This window comes from Stylophora pistillata, chromosome 8, assembly GCF_964205215.1.
Source record: "Stylophora pistillata chromosome 8, jaStyPist1.2, whole genome shotgun sequence".
In the NCBI taxonomy this organism is placed as follows: Eukaryota; Metazoa; Cnidaria; class Anthozoa; order Scleractinia; family Pocilloporidae; genus Stylophora; species Stylophora pistillata.
The window spans coordinates 23,243,774-23,270,064 of NC_142526.1; the positions used below are offsets into that span (position 1 = coordinate 23,243,774).

At 37.8% G+C, this 26,291-nt stretch overlaps 3 protein-coding genes and 4 pseudogenes across 5 annotated transcripts; 1 reads left to right on the forward strand and 6 right to left on the reverse strand.

The window, feature by feature from the left end:
• Positions 1-1,796: 1,796 nt before the first annotated feature.
• Positions 1,797-3,136, reverse strand: LOC148725567 (trace amine-associated receptor 1-like; annotated as a pseudogene).
• Positions 3,137-3,205: 69 nt separating this feature from the next.
• LOC148725568 (trace amine-associated receptor 1-like) lies at positions 3,206-6,488 on the reverse strand. The gene is made up of 2 exons (XM_088731903.1): positions 5,615-6,488; positions 3,206-5,064 (listed from the first exon to the last, which is right to left on the reverse strand). The coding sequence occupies exons 1-2, from the start codon at positions 6,460-6,462 to the stop codon at positions 4,914-4,916; spliced, it is 999 nt and encodes a 332-aa protein (XP_088588029.1). The 5' UTR covers positions 6,463-6,488; the 3' UTR covers positions 3,206-4,913.
• Positions 6,489-9,335: 2,847 nt separating this feature from the next.
• LOC148725569 (uncharacterized) lies at positions 9,336-11,280 on the reverse strand (annotated as a pseudogene). The gene is made up of 2 exons (XR_015990919.1): positions 10,987-11,280; positions 9,336-10,705 (listed from the first exon to the last, which is right to left on the reverse strand). The product of XR_015990919.1 is annotated as an uncharacterized LOC148725569 (transcript).
• A 2,616-nt stretch (positions 11,281-13,896) lies between these two features.
• On the forward strand, positions 13,897-19,721 carry LOC148725570 (uncharacterized; annotated as a pseudogene). Its single transcript, XR_015990920.1, has 2 exons — positions 13,897-14,202; positions 17,865-19,721. The product of XR_015990920.1 is annotated as an uncharacterized LOC148725570 (transcript).
• Positions 14,202-16,521, reverse strand: LOC148725571 (somatostatin receptor type 2-like). The gene is made up of 3 exons (XM_088731052.1): positions 16,156-16,521; positions 14,741-15,866; positions 14,202-14,487 (listed from the first exon to the last, which is right to left on the reverse strand). The coding sequence occupies exons 2-3, from the start codon at positions 15,586-15,588 to the stop codon at positions 14,337-14,339; spliced, it is 999 nt and encodes a 332-aa protein (XP_088587178.1). The 5' UTR covers positions 15,589-15,866; positions 16,156-16,521; the 3' UTR covers positions 14,202-14,336.
• Positions 19,722-19,940: 219 nt separating the features above from the next.
• LOC148725572 (adenosine receptor A2b-like) lies at positions 19,941-20,886 on the reverse strand (annotated as a pseudogene).
• Positions 20,887-20,901: 15 nt separating this feature from the next.
• LOC111335598 (somatostatin receptor type 2) lies at positions 20,902-24,593 on the reverse strand. The gene is made up of 2 exons (XM_022941550.2): positions 23,344-24,593; positions 20,902-23,037 (listed from the first exon to the last, which is right to left on the reverse strand). Exons 1-2 carry the CDS (start codon positions 24,225-24,227, stop codon positions 22,887-22,889), a joined length of 1,035 nt encoding a protein of 344 aa, XP_022797285.2. The 5' UTR covers positions 24,228-24,593; the 3' UTR covers positions 20,902-22,886.
• Between the last annotated feature and the right edge of the window lie 1,698 nt (positions 24,594-26,291).

Genomic DNA, 26,291 nt, shown 5'->3' on the forward strand with positions numbered 1-26,291 from the left:
TAAAACTGCCGAGGGATTAAAAGGATACAAAAATGCATAAAACTGACTAGTAGAACGCGGACTAGTAAAACACGGACTAGTAAAACGCTGACTAGTAAAACACTGACTAGTAAAACGTGGACTAGTAGAACGCGAACCAGTAGAACGCTGACTAGTAAAACGCGGACTAGTAAAACGCGGACTAGTAAAACGCGGACTAGTAAAACGCTGACTAGTAAAACGCTGACTAGTAAAACGCTGACTAGTAAAACGCTGACTAGTAAAACGTGGACTAGTAGAGCGCTGACTAGTAAAACGCTGACTAGCAAAACGTGGACTAGTAAAACGCGGACTAGTAAAACGCGGACTAGCAAAACGCTGACTAGCAAAACGCGGACTAGTAAAACGCTGACTAGTAAAACGTGGACTAGTAGAGCGCTGACTAGTAAAACGCTGACTAGCAAAACGTGGACTAGTAAAACGCGGACTAGTAAAACGCGGACTAGCAAAACGCTGACTAGCAAAACGCGGACTAGTAAAACGCTGACTAGTAAAACGCTGACTAGTAAAACGCTGACTAGTATAACGCTGACTAGTATAACGCTGACTAGTAAAACGCTGACCAGTAAACGCGGACTAGTAAAACGAGGAACGAAACGCCGACTTGTACAACGCGGACCTAATTTTTTTCATGTTTTTCCTTTTTATAAATCGAATAAAACTTAACGGTAACGGACTTAGCAACAACAACAACTAAAAAAAACAATTTCATACGAAGGCGATCACAAGACTTAATGGCGAGCCAATTTTGAAAATTTTGTCCATTTGATATTATGCCAACTCATTTCGACGGTTTAGTGAGTGACAATCCCTGTTTGACCTTAAGCTACAAATGGGTTTGACATGCGCCAGATACAAACGTTTTTGTAAGTTTACGCTAAGAAAGAATTTTATTCAGCACCAGTTCAAAATCTTAGGATACACTTTCGTCGTAAATTTCACAGCAGAAACGCAGGAATTCGATGAATAAAAGTCGCATTAAATATCCTTGTGTCTAGGTAGAAAGAGTCTCATTGACTTCAACTTTTCGGTGGAAGAAAAACCGATTTACACACGCCATTACAGAAAACAAACAAGCAGACTGACAATTGCCAAACACATATTTGCATTCACTTACAATTTGACTTTCCGTGACATTTTAAAACGGAACAGAGGTAAATCTTCGAAGATTAATCTTCGTTGGAAATAAAAAATACTTTCCGTAAATTCTCTAAGTGTGTCTCTTTTTACGAGAAAATCGTCGCATGATCATTTAACTCGTGTGTGTTTGTCACACCAGTAATTTTGTTTACTCAAAAGCGCTTGCTTCTTTCGTCTCCAATTGACAGGTGTCACATCGTGACAGTTAGTTATCAAATGTTTCAAAATTTCCTCGGAAGCCTTTTAATTACCTTAATTTTCAAATAAAGGTGTTTCGGCGAAAGCTTTCACTTTAATTTAAATAACGTTTGTTTTCTTTATAACTTACTCGCTATCAAATTGTTAAGTTCAAGGAGGATGTTCATGTAATTAAGCTCGTAATTGTAGCCATAAATCATAGCTCTGCGTATCCTGAATCCTGGAAAAAGAATAGAAAACTTTTGTCATCGGCAGCTAGGAAAATGATAAAAACCCATGAAAGTACTATTTTATTTATAATTAACTTAACCGAGACCTTTGCATACATTCTTTTAACAACTTCTTCTAATGTTTTTAGAATTCGTAGTCTAATGAAACCGTTGAAAATGATAGTTTCTATTATTGCAAGAACTTCTAAATTTTGAGTAAAAACTGCTAAATCTCGCTGTCCTTTAATAAATATAGATTCCCTTTAATCTTACACATAGTGTTTTTTTTTGCCTACGGTATTGAAGAAATGTAACTCTTCGAGGTTAGCTTAGTTACGATTTACCACTTTCATGACGTTAAACCTTCCTCTGAATTGAGATGTACATCTGATGGATGTACATCTGATGGATGCTCAAATCGGGCAATGTCGACCTCTTTTGAATTTAAAAGGGCCTTGACTAATTGCCTTCCATTAAATCGTTCACTTTTTCTTTCTTTAAAACACTCCGAGGATGATAAAATAACTCGCAAAACGTTTCACGTAAGTCAACCGGTATATCAGCACTAGAGCGTCGACTAAATCAATATCCAATCCAAGTGTAAACATTCCATATATGTAGATGGCCGCGAAAAGCCATACAACCAACACTACCACCTTAGCTTTTGTTTTATGTTTTCCCCGCATGGTAACGTAAGCCATGCGCAATGGCCCCATAACGGTCTGTCGCCAACACTGTGAGGTTGACGGTTGAACACGATAAGGTGTAAAAACAGGGCATACTATGTGATCACTATCCAGGAGTTTGAACGACCCCCAGAAGAGGGCACTTTACAAATGTACCAAAAGATGAAAAGAGGCACGTTGATCAGTGCATTGAGAAAGTCAACAACAGCCAAATTAGCGATGATGTGTTGGGCACTGTTCTCATAGTTTTAAAGCTGACAAATAATAAGCAGATTAGGCCATTTCCAACCATAGATCCGATCATGACTACAGTAATCATCGACGCTTACAAGATCCTTAGTGAGTCACGACGTGAACTCGTTAGTACTGTCCAGTTTGTCCTTTGAGTCTGTGCAGCTGAAGTAAAACGCGTCAACGAACGACAAGTTCCACTCGACCTCTACGATTAAAGTTTGTCTTTCCTCACTTTTCAGAGCGAAATACTTTTTGCCGATCCGATGTGTTCTTAAAACAAGGAGTTACGTTACCGTTAGTTGTTCATACGTAGACAAAAAATCTATCTTTTTGAACTTTTACGTACTTGCTTTCCAATTATACTGGGTTCTACGTCAATGCAGCGTAAACAATAGCAATATTGGTGACATAGTTTGAGTACCATGTCGATAACCGGACAGATAAGACAAATGATGTAAGGTTAAATACAATTTGGACGTTTCCTTCCTTCAATTATGGAATAATTGCAAGCAACTATCTAACGCCGCTAATTAAATTTGAAAAATTCATATTCTGCAAAAGAGGAACCGAATATGCTTACAACAATTTCTTTACCTGTCAATTCTGGCAAGCTCAATAGACCTGAGGTCAACTAAGACTATGTCTTCTGAAGAACACCACCATCAATGATCTCTTTCACATAACTACTCTTTTGAGCAATAGCACTGTTGACACTTTACCTATTTCTAACAGATTCTAAACGTCGAATGACTCATTTATGATAAGTCCTTAACGCGGTACGTAATATCAAAAATTACTTCTGTCCATTATCCTCGAAGGTTCCACTTGGTTGATTCTTTGAAAGATAATACTCAAAAACCAGGTGTTTTTACTCTACCATGCTTTAATTATCAAAGTAGCGAAATAAATTGTCAAAACCGCCCGAAGAAAAAGAGGAATCAGACACCAACTGGCTAACCATGGCTAACCATGAACTCATCACAATGGCTAACCATGAACTCTTGCCAAAAAAATCGTTTCTCCTAAATAGGACAAGTGTAGGGCAGAACAAAGGTTTTAATTAAGGCTTTTTTCGAAATTTTTTTTAGTTGCTTCATACGCTCTGCAACATATGGTTAACTTTGGTTCTCTTCTTAGGTGTTGTCGCGAAAACAAACAAAAATGGTCCTAGTTGATGGTAAAGGCTTTATCATCTGGCACTCCGCAAGAGTCCAATTTGGGCCCATTAGATTTTTTTATATAATAAGTGACTTGGCAGAGGTAATTTCAAGTAGGAATCCTATCTCATTGTATATTGACTAACTTCCATACTTCCAGAAAGATCCAGTGTAAAACTATAACGAAGAATTTCAAAGCGACCAGAACAACTTGTACCACTTGAGTCAGCCGAGGTGCATGAGTTTAACTGACGAAACTATAAACTGATGCGAAAAAAAGGAAAGGGATAACTTATTAACTTTTGTGGAGTCCACTTGAGGAGGTGACTGAGATCAGTGACTTGATAGACGGTGAAAATCGCCGATATCTGCGATTTTATTCGGCAATCGGTGAAAATTGCAATCGCTGCACTGGGCTCGCTAGATGATTGTAGTCGATCGCGGCGAACGGCGAGTAAAATCGCTGAGTGCGTCGCGGGTTGAAACGAAATAAAGTGCCAGGCCTGACCAAACGAACTCTCAGAAGCCTGTCTGATAAAACAGCCTTGAAAACCTTATATTGCACCCTGGTCCGAACGGAGTAAGAATACAAACCTATAGTCTGGTCACTCTTTAGGGCTAGCAAAAGCCTTCAGTTTCATTTTTAAATCAGATGGCTGTTGCGTAAACCGCCTAGAAAAACAGTGTTTCCTCTCTGAAATGATCTGTCTACGCCCACATGAATTTTTTATTTAGACAGGGAACCTTACTCTCTGCGGCATCTTTATGAGATTTCTAAAGTGGGACTTACCCCAAAAATGTTTTTGATTTTACCTTTCATCAAATTTCTCATATCTAGAATTGTATCCCACTGGATATTCCCTCAATACTCAAGCATAGTTAACCCACCCGCAGCTAACTTACATGTATTAGTAAAATTCTACTCCTACAGCTAGTTTTATGCAAAGTTTTCTTTATCTAGTTTAGGCTGCAATCAATTTCTCTTCTACGGGTACCTGCTCACCCCTTAATCTTTAGTGCATTTTATTTAAAACATTTTCAGTTCGCTGCTTTGTGCCATTATTGTTAATACTTTCAATAAATATCAATTTAATTAACATTCTTGTCTCTCTTCCTTTCAAGCTAATTCCTTCTTCGCAAAAAAGAGGAAGAGCTAAAATCTCATCACAATTGTGGAAGCACTTTCCTTTTCTCCCCCTGGTCAAGTTTGGTGATAGTAAGATTGGATTGCCTGAAAAAAACATTGTAAATTAAAGTTTCGTGTCCTCGATGTAAATTTCTTCCGTCTTCAAGGTCAAATTACTAACTGTTGAGCTGAGGTTGTTGAGTATCTTCGAGTTTATATTGGGTTCTGACTTGCCCCGTGGTTCCTTTAATAAGAGGGCCAGGGCTCTGCGTAACCTTTTGACAACATAAGTACAGAAGCTGAGGTTACTCTCGTCTGTTTTCACAGACAGCGGCTTAGAAACGGCTAAAAAATGCAATTGCAAAGGCAAGTTTTTTTCGTCGAAATTCTTTTCTTTTTTTTTTCCACCATTCTTGTAGTTGTCATTATATGGTTCATTATAGGCCCCTGACGCTGAGCAATATCAGTTTGGTAGTAAAAGGATATGCCGAAACGAAAAAAAGGAGCAAAAACAAATGTCTTATCTACGCAAACTAAGAAAAGAAAGCATTTGGTGCCGTGAAAACACAATACGTTTACAAAGGTGGTGCGACGTTCACTCAAAACACGTTTGTAGTCATGGTTTTTAGAAATAGAAAAGAACATATCTGACGACAGCTGGGTCCTCTTCCGCTTTACCAAAACAGTATTTGTCAATGTAGGTATACAGGTTTAAGAAAAGGTTTAATTTTGCGAGAGTCTTCGTAAACATTGGAATTAAGTTTTTTCCTCAAAATTCCTAAAGGACCTTTTTAACCGTAAACCTCACAGACTGAACCAACCTACCTTGGAGCCTTCAAAGCGTAAATGATAGGATTCACCATGCTGTTCAGTTTCATGAGAAAGAACGCAAGAAAGTGAGGCCAGCTACCGTTGTGTCTCAACATGTCGTGTAATAACATTGGTATCACATTCATACAGAAATATACCAATACAGTCAAGCCAATTGTTTTCGCAGTCTTAACGTCGTTTCCGATTCGAATCTTTACGGCGAAGAACGTCGAGAAACGCTTTCTATGATTACGCACCGTAACACAAACGGCCAATCCCAAAATGAGCATTATTATAAATGGAATCAAAATTCCAGGGATGATAAAGTGTCTCCCGAACGTTTTCGAGTAGGTCATCCTGTATACCAGGACTGGAACGTCGCCTAAATCAATATCCAATCCAAGTGTAAACATGCCATATGTGTATATGACCGCAAGAGCCCATACAACCAGTACCGCTACCTTGGCTTTGTTCTTTGTTTTCCACACATGGTAACGGAAGCCGTGCACAATGGCCCCATAACGGTCCATCGCCAGCACTGTGAGGTTGAACACGGTAAGGTATAAAAAGAACACATACCAAGTGATCGCTGACCAGGAGATTGAACGACCCTTAAGGGAGGGCACTTTACAAATGTACCACAGGATAAACAGCGGCATGTTGGTCAGTGCATTGAGAATGTTAACAACGGCCAAGTTGGCGATGAGGATGTTGGGCACTGTTCTTAAAGTTTTGAATCTGATAAGTAATAAGCAAATTATGCCGTTTTCAACTATAAATCCGATCATGACTACAGCAATCATGAGGATATACGAGATTCTTTGCGAATCGCGACATGAACTTATCTGAAAAGTTTCATTCATCGTTTATGACCGTCCGTAAAGTGAAGACCGCCAAATGATTATAACCTCCCCCTCGATCTTCATAGCTGAGGTCCTCTTGATTTCTCTCGAGATATTTCCTTTCTGCTTGGATGCGCTCTAAAACCAAGGAATGAGATCAGCAGGCGTTCAATTGTTAAAAAAATAGTGCCTAATGTAGACGGTTTAGTTTTTCACCTCAGTTGAAATGTTTGCTCACAATTTCATCAGAAATGGGTAAAGGAAGACATCTTATTTTTCAAATGAATTAAACAGTCCGGGAGCTCTGCTTAGCAGGATCGTCAGGTGTAGAAATAAAAGTTACTACTGCTACAACTTCAGTCAATTTAAATCTTGCTAACGACCTAACACCGATGTTTTCTGTTACAAGATAGATAACGGTTGGAACTGTTTGCTTGTCAGGGGATAAAGGGTAAATATATTGTAAACCACCTTCTGGAACTAAATTATGAAGTAGCCCCCGTTGAGGCAATATTGCAGAACTGCAATTTTCAAAATAGCGCATCTCTTTCCTTTGAACAACAACACCAACAACCTTTATTTATTCTAATTTCTAATGACTAAGGACTATTTTAACAAATTGGACATGCCTACAGGTAGCTAGCTAATCTAGGTGGGTCATGTCTTAACTAAGAAACAAAGTTGATATACAAGTTTACAGAAATTAGGAAATTAATTAGAGAGAATAAGTATACAGGTTTACAGAAATCAGGAAGTTAAATCAAAAGAGTAGGTATGAAAACAAAGATACTACAAAAATACAAAAATAGTACAATTAAGGCTATACTTGTTATTCTAGAAATACATTAAAAACATTAAGAAAATTTGACCTTTTGAATGATATTTCGTATGTCGAGATAGGAGTCTTCCGAAGACAGAATACTGAAAAGTACTCTTTTAATTTTTCTCTTAAAGTCATATTTTGAGAGATTCCTTAATGTAAGAGGCATCTCGTTCCAAATTTTTGTTTCAATTCTAGAAAACTAGTTCACTTGAATAGAGAGCCTAGAGCTTTGTGTGCAGAAGTTGTGCGAAGCAGAGGATCGGGTATTATAGGGGTGAATATTAGAAATGTCTTGAAACAGGTCTCGAATAATTCTAGGCGCGTTTTTGTGTCTAATATCAAACATAAGGTTAGCTGTAAGTTCATAATAAGAAAATTGTAGCGGTAAAATAACGGCATCGGAGAATAGAGGAATTGCATGCTGATTGCGGTCAGAAAAATAGCTAAAACGTAGAGCTCGTTTTTGCAGCTTCAGAAGCTTATCAAGATACGATTTACACTCCTGGCCCCAAACTATAAGCCCATAGCTCAGATAAGGCGCAAAAAGAGATCTATAGATATTTATAAGAGGTGTTTTTGAACAAAATGCCGTAGTTTAGATATTAGACCAATGGTTCGACTTATTTTAATTGTTATATGATCAATATGACGTTTCCAAGTTAGATGATTATCAATTTGTATCCCTAAGTATTTTATAAATTCCTTACATTCTAAAGCTACATTTTTATTCTGCTCGATATCAAACATCATAATTTTAGGTTAAATAAATTTTCTTCGAGCAGGTGAAAATATGACGAAATTACATTTTTTTAAATTCAGAGTCAATTTATTTGCTGTTAGCCAGTCATACAATTTGCAGAGCTCCTTGTTAACAATTAATTCCAATGACCTAAGATTTTTGTCAGCATATAGGATATTCGCGTCGTCAGCAAACAAAAAAAACTTAAGCTTTTCAGAGCATTCTTGAATATCGTTAATATAGATTAGGAAAAGTCGTGGGCCCAAGACGGAGCCTTGCGGTACACCACGAGTAATATTACTACTAGCAGAAATATACGAATCAATTTGAGTTGTTTGGGTTCGGCCTTGTAGGTAAGAAGAAAACCATTTATTGATGACACCACGGAAACCATAGTGATCTAGTTTATGTAGTAAAATTTTATGATCTACAGTGTCAAAAGCTTTCTTTAGATCATGAAAAACTCCACACGGAAATAGGCGTTTGTCCATGTTTGTCTGTATGGTGCTCACAATATCCAGGATTGCAAGCTGAGTTTAAAGTGTTTTACAGAAGCCATATTGGGATGAAGAAAGCATGTTATGTTGTTCAATAAAAGATTCCATTCTCTTGAAAATCAATTTTTCAAAAATTCTGTTAAAATTAAATAGTAGAGAGATTGGCCTATAATTACTAGTATCAGTATTATCATCTGTTTTAAAAATAGGAACAATCTAAGCCATCTTTAGCTTATTCGGGTATGCTCCAGTCGAAATAGATAGATTTATGATTTCTGCAAGGGTATTGCTGATAACATTCGACGAGCACTTCAAGATCTGCGTTGGACATGAATATGAGCCATGAGATTTGTTGTTCGGTATGCGAGAAATTTCTAGTTTCACCTCAGATGGGGTTACTAAATTGAAGGCAAACGACGTATCAGGAGAATTAGATCTGTTGAGAAAATTAAAATAGTTTCGCTGGACGGATGGTAACTTATTTGCTAATTTAGAATCCACCAAAGCAAAATGTTTATTGAGAATATTGAAAATTCTATTGGGGTTGCTTGAAATTGAATTATTGTCATCAGGATCTTTAATAGAACTGATAGACTTGGAATTGTTTGATTTACGTGCAAGGATTAACAAATGGTAAACACCACAGCGTACACTATTGAGTTATGGATGTAAGCGAGAGGTTGCTAAGCACGAAAGAAGCGTAAGAGTCGCTCGAGGCGATAGCCGAGAGCGACTCTAGCTTCTTGAGTGCTTAGCAAACCTCCCAAGTGCATCCATAACTCAATAGTGTACGCTGTGGTGTTTACCATTTGTTTTATAACATAACATCGATACATTGTAGCCATAGAATTTCCCTTTTATTGAACCAAAAATGTTCGTGTAGTCTTACATGACCAAACAAAACAAGAGCGCGAAAACTAGGCATTGCACGGGTATGCTCGTCAAGTCAATCGAAGACAAATGTGATCATGTTTACTGAAATTCATGAAAAAAAGCTCTTTCTGAGCTTTGTATCTACAGCTAATCGTTGCAATTGCTCAATCACGAGCGAAGTTTCTGACGAAAGTGAAAAACTGTCCTCAAATGTCATTTAAAAATTGACTCAATTTCGGAGGAAGAATTGTTGAAAACAATTTGCAAGTTTTGAATACTGCAGTCGCCGAAAAGCGATTTCGTTGCCACTTGTTTGGTCTGGAACGACATGGATTGCTTAGAAACTTCTGATGACTTGCTGTGGTTGTTAGTGGAGGAAGAAAAGGCTCTCGACAAGACTTGACTGCAGTTGTGCAGTTGTGATTTCGATGGACGAGAGTTGTAGCTCACCAGAGACTGTTCACTGCGGTGTCCTGAAATGGCCATGATGTGGCGGTTAGAAATCCCAGCGTTGGACCAGAGAGTGATGGCAGTAGCTCTTACACAATGATTTGTGTAAACTTTGGATAAATTCGCTTCTTCGCTGATATTTTTCATCATTTTAGTGAGGCTGTGTATTCCAAGCGGTCGTGCTTCGTACCAAACTGCATCTTCGGCTGCACAGTTTTTCTTCGGATACTGGAAAAAGGCAGTGCAATTTGGATTGACTTTCTGCAGGTATAGTTTCAGCGCTTTGTAGCCGTCTCCTTGATCTTGTGTTTCATACATTCTTACTTCTTTTTCTGTGCTCTCTACATCGTTCAATCCTCCAGAATGATTCTTTGACATTTCATCATGGCTCATTGTTGCGTACCCTCGTCCAGCCGCATCAATTTCGAACCTGAAGCTCTTCGTTGTTAAGCTTCTTTGACCTTCACGGCCCCTTCGGCAAAAAAAAAAGGACAACATGAAACCAAACGTTCCTCAGCAAGGAAAGTGGTTGAGAGGAGGAAAAGACTTTGCTGGATTTCAACTTCTGGAGGTCTTCCTCTTCGATAGCAGGTTTGTGTGTGACATTTTCTTTGCCGCTTCGCTTAAGGCTTCTTATTTGTGCATCTAACATCAAGTTTGATCTTGAAAATCTCGAATCAGTGGAAATTTTTAGGCCTCTGTTTAAAGGAGGGGCATTGAGATATCTTTCCATTGAGTGACGGAATCCCAGTAAGGTAGATTTGCTGTAATCGTCGCCCTTTTTCGTTCTGGCTTCTGCATAGAACCTTCGTAGGTTTTGATCCAGCTGGCCGATACTCATCTCTTCAAGCGGGGTTTGAATTTTTTTTTCTGTACACCAAGCTGAAATTAACAGAAAAAGAAACGGTCTGTCAAAATTCTCTTTTTTTAAGACCTTAAATTTTCAATTTCAGTATTTTAACCTCTAATCATCGTAAACGCTCTTTAACAAAGGCAATTTAAAAGGTTTCGTCAAGATTGTTTACGTACAGCATTAAATGGGGTTCTACGGTTACAAACATTTTACTCATCGGTAAAGGCTTCAGGAACTAATTTGTTCTTATTTTTAGCTTTATCGAAGCCTTTTTAAAAGTGTCAGGTTATCTCTGATAGCTGCTTTTTACCTTTAAATGTGGACACAGACCAGTTTGTGGTTTCTTTTGTCTTTTTGGAGTGCCGCTCGCTTACAAGCAATTCGAGTTCGCTTTCACTTAAACTCGCAAATCTCTTTGTAGGTGGCTCAAGAAATGAGAAATCAAATAATTTAAAGGATGGCATTTCTGTCTCATTTTCCCGAAATTTCGAAGACATTTCCATATTTCCGGCAGAAGAGACTCCAGCCATTATTTAAAGAAACAGTTTCCAACGAAACATTTCCTCACTTGGAAACATTTGCTCACGTCAGCAGCGTACACCCATGGGCAAATGGGGGACGCTAAATCGACCAATCAGAGCGCGCACTTTAGTTTGGTTATGTTATAATACAATTTATTCCTATCCATGTTTGTTTCATATTTGTCAAATTATCATTAAAGAATTTGGTATAATATTGCTGTTTGCTTAAGCGAGTCAAGGTACATATTTTATTCCTATACATTTTGTACTTAACTCTATCACACGAGACGTATAGCTTATTTGTAACTCTAATCGATTTTCGCAAACCTCTCGTGTTCCATGGTTTGGCGAACTGTTTTGCTTTGCTATTAGAAATTGTTTTCATCGGTGCATGCTTGTTCATCGGTGCATGCTTGTTCATCGGTTTGTTAAATTTATTGTGAAAGGAGGAGAATACGCTGTTAACGTCATTTAGTTCATTTGCAAAGAGAACAACATGTTTACATTATAAAGAAACGTGTCCCTCCATAAGTATAAAAGTGTCACCTCATATAACATATTTTGCGCCAACACACTGTTTCTTTTTTTTGTTTTAATTCCTTGAATAATGTGTGCCATAGCTAGACTTTAACATGGTGAGAATTGGTGAAGAATTTCTACTCCCACGTAATATGCTAAGTCATTAAGCTAAAAGATAGTTCATAAAAGAAGTACACTTACAGTAAGAGCCAAATGTGGGCGACCACTTTCTTCTTTTCCTTTATTTGTCTGTTTTTCCCTTTTTTCCCCCAATATTAGTTTAAAAAAAGATACATTTTCTATATCAGATGTCAATGTCTTTAAAGGAAGACAAGAATTTTTTTCTTAGCAAAAAAGGTAAATCTCTTTACTCTCGCAGAGATATTCGACCATGGTTAATTTAGCATTTATTTTTTTTTTTAGATATAACATGATAAATGATAAATGTGCAGTAAGCTCTTTAAAAAGTGGGACTAAGAATTATTCACCTTCGCCACTATTCAAAAGTTCTTATTAGGCCTATGTTTTTTCACCAAACCTAGTTTGGATTATCAAAGAGCGGAGCAACTCGAAAACCAGGTCCCTAATGAAAAAAGGTTTCTAACTAAACAAAGGAAGAATAATCAAACTATTGTGACAAATACATTTTAAATATCAATGTTTTACTTCTTATCTGAAATGTAAATATTTTCCTTGAATGTGTTTTGTGCACAACATAAAGTAGTTTCAATTGCTCTCCTTCTTCATTCATAGAATCATATTAATTAAAGGAGAATAATTGAGTCATTTTTCTGTCAAATGTCTACAGGATACATTTATGTATAAATATTACCTTGCGGTTGCATAATTCTGAATTCTTGCTCTATAATGTAACCTGTGCTGTGCAATCGAGAATACGGTATGGCGAAGACGGCTTTAAGAAATTGGCCAAACGTAATATTTCAAAACTACGTCACATTAGCTGACTACTTATTTTTCTAATTAACTCTAAGTTTGGTCCATTTGCCCTTCAGGGCCTCCTAGAGGAAGCCAAGTCGCTTTCCGTCAAATTTAGCCGTGTTTCCACGCACTCTTTATTTCGCATCATAAAATCTAAAAGATAAATAAACTTCAAGATCTAACCTTTCGTATGATATAAGTTTTATTAGATTTGATTGCGAATCGTGTTCATTAGAACGAAACTAGTGTTAAAGCTTAAGTCGACACTGTGCTTGAAACAAAGGGTTTACTAAACAAAGAAAGGACGGAAAAATCTGCTTGAGTAAACTTCGCTGTATTTGTACCCGCTTTAATTTCGCAATATACTTCGACTTCTTAGCATTCTTATGATATAAGTTTCATACGATTTCATTCATATCGGCAGAAATCACTCAGCGAAAATCACTCGGCGAATAACACTGGTTTCGCTGTTCGCAAACTGATCATAATCTTCGTGATATCAACATGTTTTACTTCGTTTCCATAATTGAGACGCTACACCTAACTCCTGAGTCCCTTTCCCTTTTCGCAATATACTATTACATATCATTTGATGATTAAGTTTCACACGCGAGACTACACGTAACGTTTAAGTCAAATCACCACCGGTGGCGATTTGACTTCGAGTGGTTGCGAGTTTTGTGGTAGCGAGTTTGTTCTGGTGGCGAATTGACCGTAAACCGTTTAAGCACAAACTTTATCGAGAGACGCACGGTAACCGTAAGTTGAAAGTTCCCATTCCTGGTGCTTACTACACCTCTTTGGTTACCACAATTTGGTGTAGAATGCTAAAGCCACATGACACAATCGATTTATTTGCGCCCTTCTGCCTAAGTTTAAAATCATTCTGGTATTTTGCTAAGAGGAAAAGTTAAGATGTTACATTACGCACTTTAGTTACAACATCATTTTTATCCGTTACACTTTTGCGTTACACAAGAAAGCTGCAATTTTACCATGTCCACTGTAATTGATCCAGTACAGCATCTTCCACCTCGCATCATACGATTATCTGAATTCTAATCCACAACAAGAAACTTAATGACGGAGCGGTTACACAGTTCTGGTTATTTTAGAAGAGACTTTTTTTTCTTTAATTGATAGGTGCCATCTGCGTGTTTCACAGACAACTTCATGCTTTTAACACTTCAAGTGATAAGAGGTACAGGATGAAAGGCAAAGAAGTAAGTGAATTGTTTTTTGAGGTTGAAATTTGAAAAGATGAGACAAGATTTAGAAAGGTATAAGATAAATTGAGTCTCCTTCGGTTTCTCATCCAATCGTTTGCAAGTGTTACTGATGGCTTTATACAGGTGCAAATAACAACAGAAAGTTAATATTTCCACAAGCTTAAATAAATATTTCTAAAAAGGAAAGAGTCCATCAAGGCAAATTATACGCCTAAATAGCAACCTGTTTCAAAGAAAAATGCTACTCTGCCTTATATTCCAAAAGAAAACTCAAGGAAGTCTGTAGACTATGGATCAAAAGGATACAGGTCCTTGCAGGTAAGCTCTATCATACTTACAATATCAGTTAAATTATGGCTACATATTTACTAAACGTGGAGTTCACGTTTTTAAATCATTTCAACTGTACAAGATAGCAAAGGTGACACGTAATGAGAATTTATGATAATGATTTAAACAGACGAGGTCTGGGTGAGAAGTACATCCACTTTCGATATGAAATTTCTCGTTGTGGAGTTAAGGTCCATCGGATTCTTAGAAGCCATTACTGGCTGAGACTTGCCAAAAGGTTCCTTCAAGAATAGAATAAACGCCTTACGAAACCTGTTGAAAAAAAGGATGCGGTTACATTGCAAGAAATGTGATTTGTGGATTCAGTTCTGCAAGCGTTTTTATATTCCTCCGTTAAGTTCATATTTAATAGGGCCCCCAACGATACAAAAAGCAACAACAAGCTCCAACAAAATTTGCCTATTAGTATTGCAAAAGGAGAGGTTAGGAGACAGTCACTGTCAAATTGTTATTCTTTTTTTGGAAATGAGTTGGAAAATTGAATAATCACAACATGAAGATTTACCGAGGAGTCTTGAGAGAGTAAATAATCGGATTTACCATACTGTTCAAATGCATGAGAAAGAAAGCGAGGAAATGAGGCCATGAGCCGTGAACTTTTGATATGTTATGCAGCAACATTGGCAATACTCCCATACAGAAAAAAGCAACCACAGTTAAGCCGATCGTCTTTGCTGTCTTCACGTCACTTTTTGTCTGTTTTCCCACGGAACAGAACGCTGAAATGCGTCTGCTATGTTTATGCACTGTGCGCCACATGATCACTCCCATAACGACCATGATCGTGAAAGGTACAACGTACCCTGGTATGATAAGATACCTTCCAAATTTCTTTAAATAGTGTATTCTGTACACGAGCACTGGGGCGTCACCAAGGTCAATGTCCAGTCCCAAAGTGAACGTTCCATACGTATAGGCGGCGGTAAGAATCCATATAAAAACCACTGCTGCCTTAGCCTTGTTGATTGTTTTCCACGAGTGATAATAAACACCATGGACAATTGCCCCGAAGCGGTCCATTGTTAGTACAGTTAAATTGAGTATGGAGAGGTGCATGAACAGCGCATACCACGTCACTATGAACCAGGATATTGGACGTCCTTTCAAATACGGAACTTGGTAGATGTACCACATGATCATCAGAGGCATGTTGGTCACTGCGTTTAAGATGTCAACAACAGCCAAGTTTACAATAAGAATATTGGGAACTGTTCGCAAAGTCTTAAACCTGACAAGAAGAAGGCAAATGATGCTGTTCCCAGCTATAGAACCAATTATAACGATGGCAATCATCACAACGTGTAAGATCTTGTGCGAGTCGTAACTGAAACTCCTCTGAGTTGTCTCATTCATCGCTCATGTGTGTCCACCACCTTACCGAACAGCAAAACTTCCGCTTGATCTCTAAAAAAGTAGATCTACTGTTGTCGTGCCTTTTCAAAAACTGTAGGCGAATGATACCAGGGAACTATTCACCAAAATAATCAGTTTCTGATTTTTAACAAAATCGCTCCTACGAAGCCCATCCCGCTTATTTTTCTGTTAACTTTGTCATGGAAGGCAGATCATTTAGCAAGAAAGCTGGATTGAGATGACGCCGCCATTTGCGTCCATGGTCTTGGCTTTGAATGCTGAAAAATAGAACACAAGATTTATGAGCTCTTTAATCAACTGTGTCAATCTGCGTCTTTGAATGTAACTTTCTCCTTCAAGTAAGGATTTTTGAGAACGAGAACAATAACAGTAAACGCTTTTCATTGAATCATATTGGATGTTGAAGTAGCCTAAATGTCCAGGAGCGTTATTACACAAAATATAGGAAGTAATTTCCAAACTGATGGATTCTGAAAAGGAAAGGCGCAAATCTCTATGTATATTTCCTACATATTTATTAGCGTTTATCATGGAATGTAACCTAACCTTAGCTTCTTGCTTGGAGCAGAACAGCAAAAAATTCCTCCTAATCTCTAAAATATCGATTTGTCGTTGTTATGTGTCTCCATTAACTATATGCGACTGATACCAGGATACTGTTCACCAAAATATTCAGTTTCTGATTTTCAACGAAACCTGTCCTTTTGAGCCCAAACAACTTGGACACGATTTAGCAAAAAGGCTGGATGAAAAGAGGCACCAGTATTTACGTCAATGCTCTTGGCTTTGAAAGCTGGAGAAGATAACGCAAGATTCATGAGCTCTTCAATTACCTGTGTTAATCTGCATTTTTATGGTAATTTTCTATGCGAAATAAGAATGTTTATGATCAAGAACAATACGCACAATTGCTTAACATTGGATCATACCTAATCTCACAAAATATAGGAAGTAATTTCCAAACTGAATGATTCTGAAAAGGAAGGACGTAAATTGGTATTTACACTTCCTACAAAACTGTAAACAGTTATTATACAATTTACCCTACCCTTAAGCTCTCGCTAGAGGCAGAGGCAACAATTTCCGTAACGCGATAGTAACCTCGAGAACCATTTGCACCGTATTGATGCTTCCTCTGAACGTCGAATGAAAAATATCTTGACTTGCTAACCCTTTTTAAACGACGCCCAACAAAAACGTTGCAGTAAAATGTACGTTTTCTAGTGCCTACTTGTCAAAAGCTCAGCTGCGAATTAAAGCTTCCTTAGAGCTCTTCTTTTAATGCATTTGGGACAAAAGCTAATATCCTTTGTACCGTCTCCAACTGAGATTCACAGCTACCATTCACAGAGGTCACCTCTTAAATACGAATGCAAGCAAAGATATAAATTCTATAAAAAGCGAAAAAAGGAGGTAATTTAAACTGCTTCTGAAATGTTTTGAGATGGCTGAATGAAACTATTTTGCACATGAAAATGAAACGTGGAAATTACCTGATAAAATCATTTTGAAATTGCGTCTGTCATCTTGATTGATAGGAATTTTATTGTATTTGAAGAAAATTTAGCAACATCAATTTTGCAGCTGCTAAGCTGACAGCTGAAATGTTGATTGGGAATTCTAAAATAAGTGCATTTCCCTTCAGCGACGAAGGTTTTGAATATCTTGCTTCTTAACGAAGACTATCTTGGTGAATAAAAAGCGATAACAACGAATATGATAAAAAATCATCACTAGAATAAGGCGGCGAAAAATGCATCACTGAGATGCTCATGTCATGTTTTACAGAAAGAAAAAGTGAAAAATTTAATGGAAGGCAGTGGAAAGCAATTAGTCAGGGCCTTTTAAATTCAAAAGGGGTCGACATTGCCCGATTTGAGCATCCATCAGATGTACATCTCAATTCAGAGGATGGTCTAAGGTCATGAAAGTGGTAAATTGTAACTAAGCTAACCTCTAAGAGTTGCATTTCTTCAATACCGTAGGCAAAAAAAAAGTATGTGTAAGATTAAAGGTAATCTAGATAAATTAAAGGAACCCGAGATTTAGCAGTTATAATTCAAAATTTAGAAGTTCTTGCAGTAGTGGAAACTATCATTTTCTAAGGTTTCATTAGACTACGAATAAAATTAGAAGTTGTCAAAAGAATGCATACACAGGTCTCAGTTAAGATAATTATAAATAAAATAGTACTTTCAAGGGTTTTTATCATTTCCCTAGCTGCCGATGACAAAAGGTTTCTATTCCTTTGCCAGGATTCAGGATTACCAGAGCTATGAAGAAGGGAAAGGGGGGAAAAATTTCCGTTTCTGTGATGCGATCAAATAAGCAACTAACACAAAGCATCCATGAGGAAATAAAAAGTGGAAAATCTAACATTGGAGAGCTTGTGATAAAAAGAGAGATAACCAAATCGACCACAAATGCACAGGGAGAAATAGACCAGAAGAAATGCCGCTAGCAAGCAAGGAAAATTCCCTTACAAGATATTAGAAAAGAAGCTTTAATTAAAAACGAAGGCCGTCGAATAAAAAAATATACATTTTATAAAGAGCTCAGTAAAAATGAGATTCGCGCAGACCTAACAAAGATCATTGAGGATACAGGGGGAACACAAGATTAGGTTAAACAAAGGCTGAAAAGCTTTTGAGAGAAGAGGCACTGGTTCTTCTCTGTCAGAGAGATGTACGATTCATCTCTCTGGTGCAGAAGCTAGAGTTCAATATGGAAAAGATGTGGATCTCCAGGAAACGCTGGGGAGGCCCTATCTGAAGATGCTGGGGCAGAGCAGTTCCAGCATTGAAGATCACGATAAGATTTGTTGCACTCAGACATGATGATTTTAGTAAATGTAAGCCACAAATAAAAAACAGGGAGGATGTTGAAGCAGAAGATGAGATTCATGAGTGGAGACAATGTTGTTGTTAACTTTGAGTATGGAGAACGAATACTGTTGTTTTATATGTTGACTAACTGCAAGTCTTCCAGACCGATCCAGTGTCAAAGCTATACGAAGAATTTCAAAGAGGCCTAAACAACCTACACAACAAAAGCGACCCAAACACCTCGTACAACTTGAGTGAAGTGAGGTGGACGAGTTTCTGATTACGAAAATGTAAACTAATGGACAGAGAAAAAGGAAGAAATAAACTATGCGAGGCAACTTAAATTTGAAAGGAAAATCCATTTGAGGAAGTGACCTATTTCTGACATGCCAGATATCGGCGATTTTAAACGGCGATCGGTAAAAATCGCAATTGCTGCAACGGGTTTATTGGGTAATTTTCGCCAATTGCCGCGATCGGCGTCTAAAATCGCCAAGCGTGTTAGCAGCTCAAGGAAAATGAAATGCTAGGCCTCAGGGCCGTAGCAAGCATGAGGCAAGACAAGGCAATTTCCTTTTTTAATTTTTTTTCATAAAGATTGATTTTTCTGAAGAAAAATGCCACGGAAAATCCTTGAAAGAGCATTTTTAAACCTCTTGATTTCAAAGTTTCCTGGGGGACACCCCCCCCAGACCCCTCTAGTGGCTCGTGCCTTCGGCGCTCGAAACTTGCCTTGTCTTGTCCTGAGATGTGGCTACAGCCCTGGGCCTGACCAGATGAACTCTAAGAGGCCTGTCAGATACAACAGCCTTGAAAACCTTATAAGACATTCTGGTCTAGACTCAGTCAGAATACAAATTACCAATACTCTGGTCTCTCTATACCAAAAGATGCAATTAAGGGCTAGACAAAGCATTCAATTTCATTCTTAAAGCAGATGGCTATTGCATAAACCGCCTAAAGGAGCTCAGTCTTTTATCCTTAGAAAAACGGTGCTTCCTCTCTGAAAGGACTTATTTTTCAATAGCCTCGAATAGTTTCATCATCCTGTCAGAGCAAACATAAATTTTTATTTGTTCACAAATAAGTACAAAAACTGAAGTTATTGTCTTGTCTTGTATAAACAGCGGCTCAGAAACGGACAAAATATTTTTTGCTCATTGAAATTCATTTTTTTAATTGTTCTCGTTGTTGTCATCGTAGGCTTAATTATAAGCTCCTGATGCGGACCAACCTCAGTTTGGAAATTAAAGGACATACCAACTAAAAATAAATTAGCAACAAGAAATTCTGAACAAAAAAAATGTCTTATTTCACGAAGGCAAAGAAAGGAAGACATTTGGTCCCGTCACGGCACCACAAGTTTGACATGTCTATTGTGTCGTTCATTTAAAACATCTAGTGCAGCCATAAAATTTAGGAAAAGTAGGGACAGCTTGGAAGAAAGATGTCATCTTCCACCTATGCCAAAACAGATCAATGCAGGTATATAGTTTTAAGCAAAGGTCTAATTTTTCGAGAGTCTTTGTAAACATAAGAATTAAGCGTCCTCCGAAAATTATTAAGGCCACCTTTTTCACCGCATACCTTACTGACCAAACTTACCTTGAAGACTTCAAAGCGTAAATGATAGGATTCCCCATGCCGTTCAGTTTCATGAGAAAGAACGCGAGAAAGTGAGGCCAGCTGCCATCGCATCTCAGTATGTTGTGTGATAGCATTGGTATCACATTCATACAGAAATACGCCAACGCTGTCAAGCCAATTGTCTTCGCAGTCTTAACGCCGTTTTCGATTTGAACTTTTCCGGAGAAGAAGGTCGACAAATGCTTTCTATGATCAAGCACCTTAACCCAAATAGCCAACCCTAAATTGACCGTGATCATGAATGGAACCAAAATTCAAGGGATAATAAAGTGTCTCCCGAACATTTCAAGTAGGTCATCCTGTATAGCAGCACTGGAGCGTCGCCTAAATCAATATCCAATCCAAGTGTAAACAAACCATATGTGTATAATGCTGCAAGGACCCATACCACCAGTACCGCTACCTTGGCTTTGTTCTTTGTTTTCCACGTATGGTGACGTAAGCCGTGCACAATGGCCCCATATCGGTCGATCGCCAGCAACGTAAGGTTAAACACCATAAGGTATAAAAACAATACATACCAAGAGATCACTGTCCAAGAGATAGAACGACCCTTAAGGGGAGGCACTTTACAAATGTACCACAGAATAAACAGTGGCATGTTGGTCAGTGCATCAAGAATGTTAACTACAGCTAAGTTAGCAATAAGCAAGTTGGGCACTCTTCTCAAAGTTTTAAATCTGATGAGTAATAGGCAAATTATACCATTTCCAACTATAGATCCGATCAGGACCACAGCAATCATGAGGATATTCGAAATTCTTTGCGAGTCACGACATGAAGGTATCTAAAATGTTTTATTCATCGTTTATGACTGTCCGTGCAGATTAAACCCCGCCGACCATACACTGCACACAATGATAACCTCCCCCTCGATATTCACAACTAAAGTTCTCTTGTCTTCTCTCAGAATATTTCCTTTCGGTTCGATATGCTCTGGAACCAAGGAATGAGCTAATCAGCTTGTCAATGATAAAACAAAAGTGCCTATTTTAGAGGGATTTAGTGTTTGACTTGTAGTTGTAACGTGTACTTGCAACTAAAGAAGGACACGAAGTGTCGGCAAGCTTAAACAAGATGAAGCAGAACGTAGTGCCTCAAATAAACGAGGAAAAATCCTAGTTTCCTTTCACTATTACTTGTTTACAAATACCTCTTTAAATAAATAAATAAAATAGTCTGGAAGCTCTGTTCAGTGGGATCGTCGGGCGTAGAAATTAAATTTATGCTACAGCTTCAGGAAAATTTAAATCTTGCTTACGACCTAGCACCAATTGTTTTCATTACTTGATAGATAATGGTTTTAATTGTTTGCTTGCCAGAGGATAGAGGGTAAATATATCATAACGCACCTACCGAAGCCTATTCATAGAGTAACTACCGCTGCGGTAATACCGCGAAACTGCAAGTGTCACAATAATGCACCTCTTTGCCTTGAACAACATGCTTACATTAAGACGAAACATGTCACTCCTTAAGAGAGTAGGGTCACATCATTTATCCTGTGTTACGAGAACGTTCTAACTTTTTTTTTCGTAACTGGACAAATTTCTTTCTACAGTAAATATAAAGTCAATAAAGATAGTTCATAAAATAGGTCTTCTTAAGAGCAAATGTAGGCGATCACTTCCTTCTTTTCCTTGTTTTGTCTAGTTTTTCATTTTTTCTTAATGTTTGTCTTTTATAATACTAGCTTTAAAAATGCATTTTCTACATCAGATGTCCATGTTTTTAAGGGCAGGCAAAATTCTCTCTCGGCAAAGAGAGGTAAACACTTCTCTTGTCAATAAGATATTCGAACATTGTTGAACTAAAGATTATCTGAGATCGTTCGAAAGGTAGGCTTTTCACATTAAAAACTGATCGGGATTCGTTTCCCGCTTCACCAAACAATTGCCTATACTGAATTAACTCCTGGGATTGCTTCGTTAATGGGAAATACATCGAAGACCACTTCCAGACATTTCATGGAGTACTTGACTAAATCTACAGCCAGTATTTATGCGCGTAAGTAGACTCTGTGACTAGAATGTAGTATCAATCTTTTTTCAGACATAACATGGTGAATGATTAATGCGTAGGTTCTTGTTACCCAATTTTGCTTTAACTACCAAAGAGCGAAACAAGTTTTCATTTTAAAGTCGCCTTTTTTTCCTTAAATGAAAACGTGCCAAAACTTGAGGACATTTGCATGGTTCACAGACAGCTTCATGCTTCAACTGATAAGAAAAGCAGGGTGAAAGGCAAAAATAATTACTGGACTGATTTCGAGAGGTTGACAGTTGAAAAGGTGAGACAAGATATCAGATAAATCGACTCTCCTTCGGTTCTCATCCAATCGTTTATAAGTGTTACTGATGGCTCTAAGCAGGTGTAAATGAGCTTGACAGTTAATATGGCCACAAGCTATAATTAATTTTTATAGCGACAGTAGAAGGACATTTTCTAAGATGGTAATTCAAGGTAAGATGAAATCGAAAGATCTAGAGTCCATTCACAGAGACTTACACGTTTTAATAACTCTGTGAAAGAGAAATGTTACTCTGCTGTTTGTTGATAAAGAAACCTTAGAGAAATCTTAAGATGGATCATAAGTAAATATAAACGAACAAAGAGTGTGCAAGAACGAAGCTTAGTCCATCAAGTACGAATGTTTTTTAGGTCCACGCAGGTGAGATCTATTCCAAAAACAATTTCAACTCAATTATTGTTACGTATTCCATATACATCAAGTGAACGTTTGCAAATAATAAATACTGCACGATATAAAAAAGTAGATAAGTAGAGAGAATTTATCATCATGATTTAAACAGATGAGATCTTGGTGTGAAACACATTCACTTTCGAAGTGAAATTCCTTGTTGTGGAGTTGAGATCCACCCGATTCATGGAAACCATTAGTGGTTGGGACTTGCCCAAAGGTTCCTTCAAGAATAGAACAAACGCCTTACGAAACCTGTTGAAGAAAAAAAAATGTTTACTACTCGGATTTAACAGAAAAAATTGGATTAAATGTGCGTTGAAACAAATTTGATTTGCGGATTCAGTTATTCAAGCTTTTTCATATTCCTCTGATACATTCATGTTTAATATGGCCACCAACGATAAAAGAAAAAAACAACAACAATCATAACTCCCTATTAGTATTGCAAATTGAGAGGTCAAGAGGAAGTCACCGTCAAATGTTAATTTTTTTTTGGGGGGGGGGGGAGGGGGATTGCAAATGAGGTGGGAAATGAATAATCACAACATGAATATTTACCGAGGAGTCTTGAGAGAGTAAATGATGGGATTTGCCATACTGTTCAGATGCGTTAGAAAGAAAGCGAGGAAATGAGGCCATGAGCCGTGAACTTTCGATATGTTGTGTAGAAACATCGGCAATACACCCATACAGAAAAAAGCAACCACAGTCAAGCCGATCGTCTTTGCTGTCTTCACGTCATTTTTGGTCTGTTTTCCCACAGAACAGAACGCCGAAATGCGCCTGCTGTGGTTATGCACTGTGCGCCAAATGATTACTCCCATAACGACCATGATCGCGAAAGGCACGACATACCCTGGTATGATAAAATGCCTTCCAAATTTCTTCAAATAGTGAATTCTGTAGACAAGCACTGGGGCGTCACCAAGGTCTATGTCCAGTCCCAAAGTGAACATTCCATACGTATAGGTAGCGGCTAAAAACCATACAAAAAACACTGCTGCCTTAGCCTTGTTGATTGTTTTCCACGAGTGATAATGAACACCGTGGACAATGGCTCCGAAGCGGTCCATTGTAAGCACAGTTAGATTGAATACGGTGAGGTACATGAAAAGCACGTACCAGGTCACTATGAACCAGGATATTGGACGTCCTTTCAAATACGGAACTTGGTAGATGTACCACATGATCATCAGAGGCATGTTGGTCACTGCGTTTAAGATGTCAACAACAGCCAAGTTTACAATAAGAATATTGGGAACTGTTCGCAAAGTCTTAAACCTAACAAGAAGAAAGCAAATGATGCTGTTCCCAGCTATAGAACCAATTATAACGATGGCAATCATCACAACGTGTAAGATCTTGTGCGAGTCGTAACTGAAACTCCTCTGAGTTGTCTCATTCATCGCTCGTGTGTGTCCACCGAAAGAACTGAAATACATGTACCACCTTTCCGAACATCAAAAACTTCCTATTAATCTCTAAAAAAAGAGATCTACCGTGATGACGTGTTTTCATTAACTATAGGTGAATGATACCAGTAAACTGTTCACCAAAATAATCAGTTTCTGATTTTTAAAAAAACCTGTCCTTCGAAGCCCGACCAACTTGCTTTTCTGTTAACTTTGTCATGCAAGACACATCATTTAGCAAGAAGGCTGGATTGAGAAGACGCCGCCATTTGCGTCAATGCTCTTGGCTTTGAATGCTGAAAAAGAGAACGCAATATTTATGAGTTCTTTAATCAACTGTATCAATCTGCATCTTTTAGCGTAACTTTCTCCTCGAAGTAAGGATTTTTATGAAGGAGAACAATAAGAGCAAGCGGTTTTTATTGGATCATATTGGATGTTAAAGTATCCTGAATTCCCAGAAGGAGCTTTATTGCACAAAATATAGGAAGTAATTTCCAAACTGAATGATTCTGAAAAGGAAAGACGCAAATCTCTATTTAAATTTCCCACATATCTATTACCGTTTATAGTGAAATGTACCCTAATCTAAACTAATCGCTTCACGCAGAACCAGCAATTTCCGTTTTCGATGACGCGATGGTACCCTTTTGAGCCATTTACACCGTAAAGATACCTCTGCTGAACGACGAATGAAAAACATCCTGATTTGTAAATCCTTAGAGAACAAAGCCCAACAAAAACGTAACTCTAAAATGTACGTTTTCTATTACCTCCTTGTTGAAAGTTCAGTTGCTAATAAAAGATACTAATTAAGGCCTGTCCACCTTTCAAAACGTTTGGGACAAAAGCAAATGTTCTTTATACGATCTCCAAATGAGGTTCACAGCTCCTATTCACAGAAGTTATCTCTAAAAATTATACTGGAAGTAGAAATATAAATTCTATAAAAAGTTAAAAATGGAGATGATGAAAACTGCGTTTGATATGTTTTGAAATGGCACAATGAAACTATATTGCAAATGCAAATAAAACGTGGAAATTACCTGAGAACATCAATTTGAAGTTGCGCCTGTCAACTTGTTTGACAGGAGTCTTATTGTATTTGTTGAAAATATTGCGAACTCGATTTTGCAGCTGCTAAATTGACAGCTGAAATGTTGTTTGGGAATTGTGAAATAAAAGTGCGTTTCCCTTCAGCAACGAAAGTTTTTGAACTTGCTTATGAACTAAGACTAGCTTGGTAGAGGAAAAGCGACAACAAAGGATATGATCAAAAGTCATACCTAGGATAAAATCCTTGGGTTCAACAAAAAGATACCACACAACTTTTACATAAATTGAGAGTTTATGAGGGGATCATTGAGCAAAACAAACAAAACGAGCCGAGTTTAGCTTTTCGTTAATCCTGGGTTTGAAGAGTTGTTTCATGAAATTGCTTTATTATGACCTTTATCTTTATTAGAATCAGTTTCAAGCTGAGATCCGACGCTGCTTTGGCCTATCCATAACTCATTATATGAGCGTTGAGATAGGCACATTTTCAGATCAAAACCCGAGACACCATAGAATATTCAACCAGATTTCTTTAGAGATTGCAGCCAACAAAAATAAAAAAAATACCCGTTTAAAAATCGAACAGAACGGTGAGGACTGGGGCATGAAACAATAGAGTGAATTGCGCATCTTCATTATTGTGCTCCGCAGCATGCTTAATCAAGCGTCCTCAATATGATACAGCTCGTTGAAGACGACTGATAATTGCACAAAGTTGTCCGTATAAGATACCTTTGTGGCCATTATTTCACCGATGTTTGACATGCCCGCAAGTGTCTTACTTGTCAAATAATGCATCTTAATTATTTCGGAAAATTTTTAAACACACTCAATTTGTTTTTAAGGTTATAGGGGTGACGTGTTTCCCAGCGAGTGGACAAGTTTCTATGAGCGGTTGAATCCTTAAACTGGTCACTGTTGTGTTGCGTGAAACATTCTGCCCAGTTAAGGAAGACCGACACCAAGGAATGAATGCTTACTCCCAAGTCGCACAATATTTGATTAGGTATTTTTAATCTAGGCCTAGACACAAAAAGC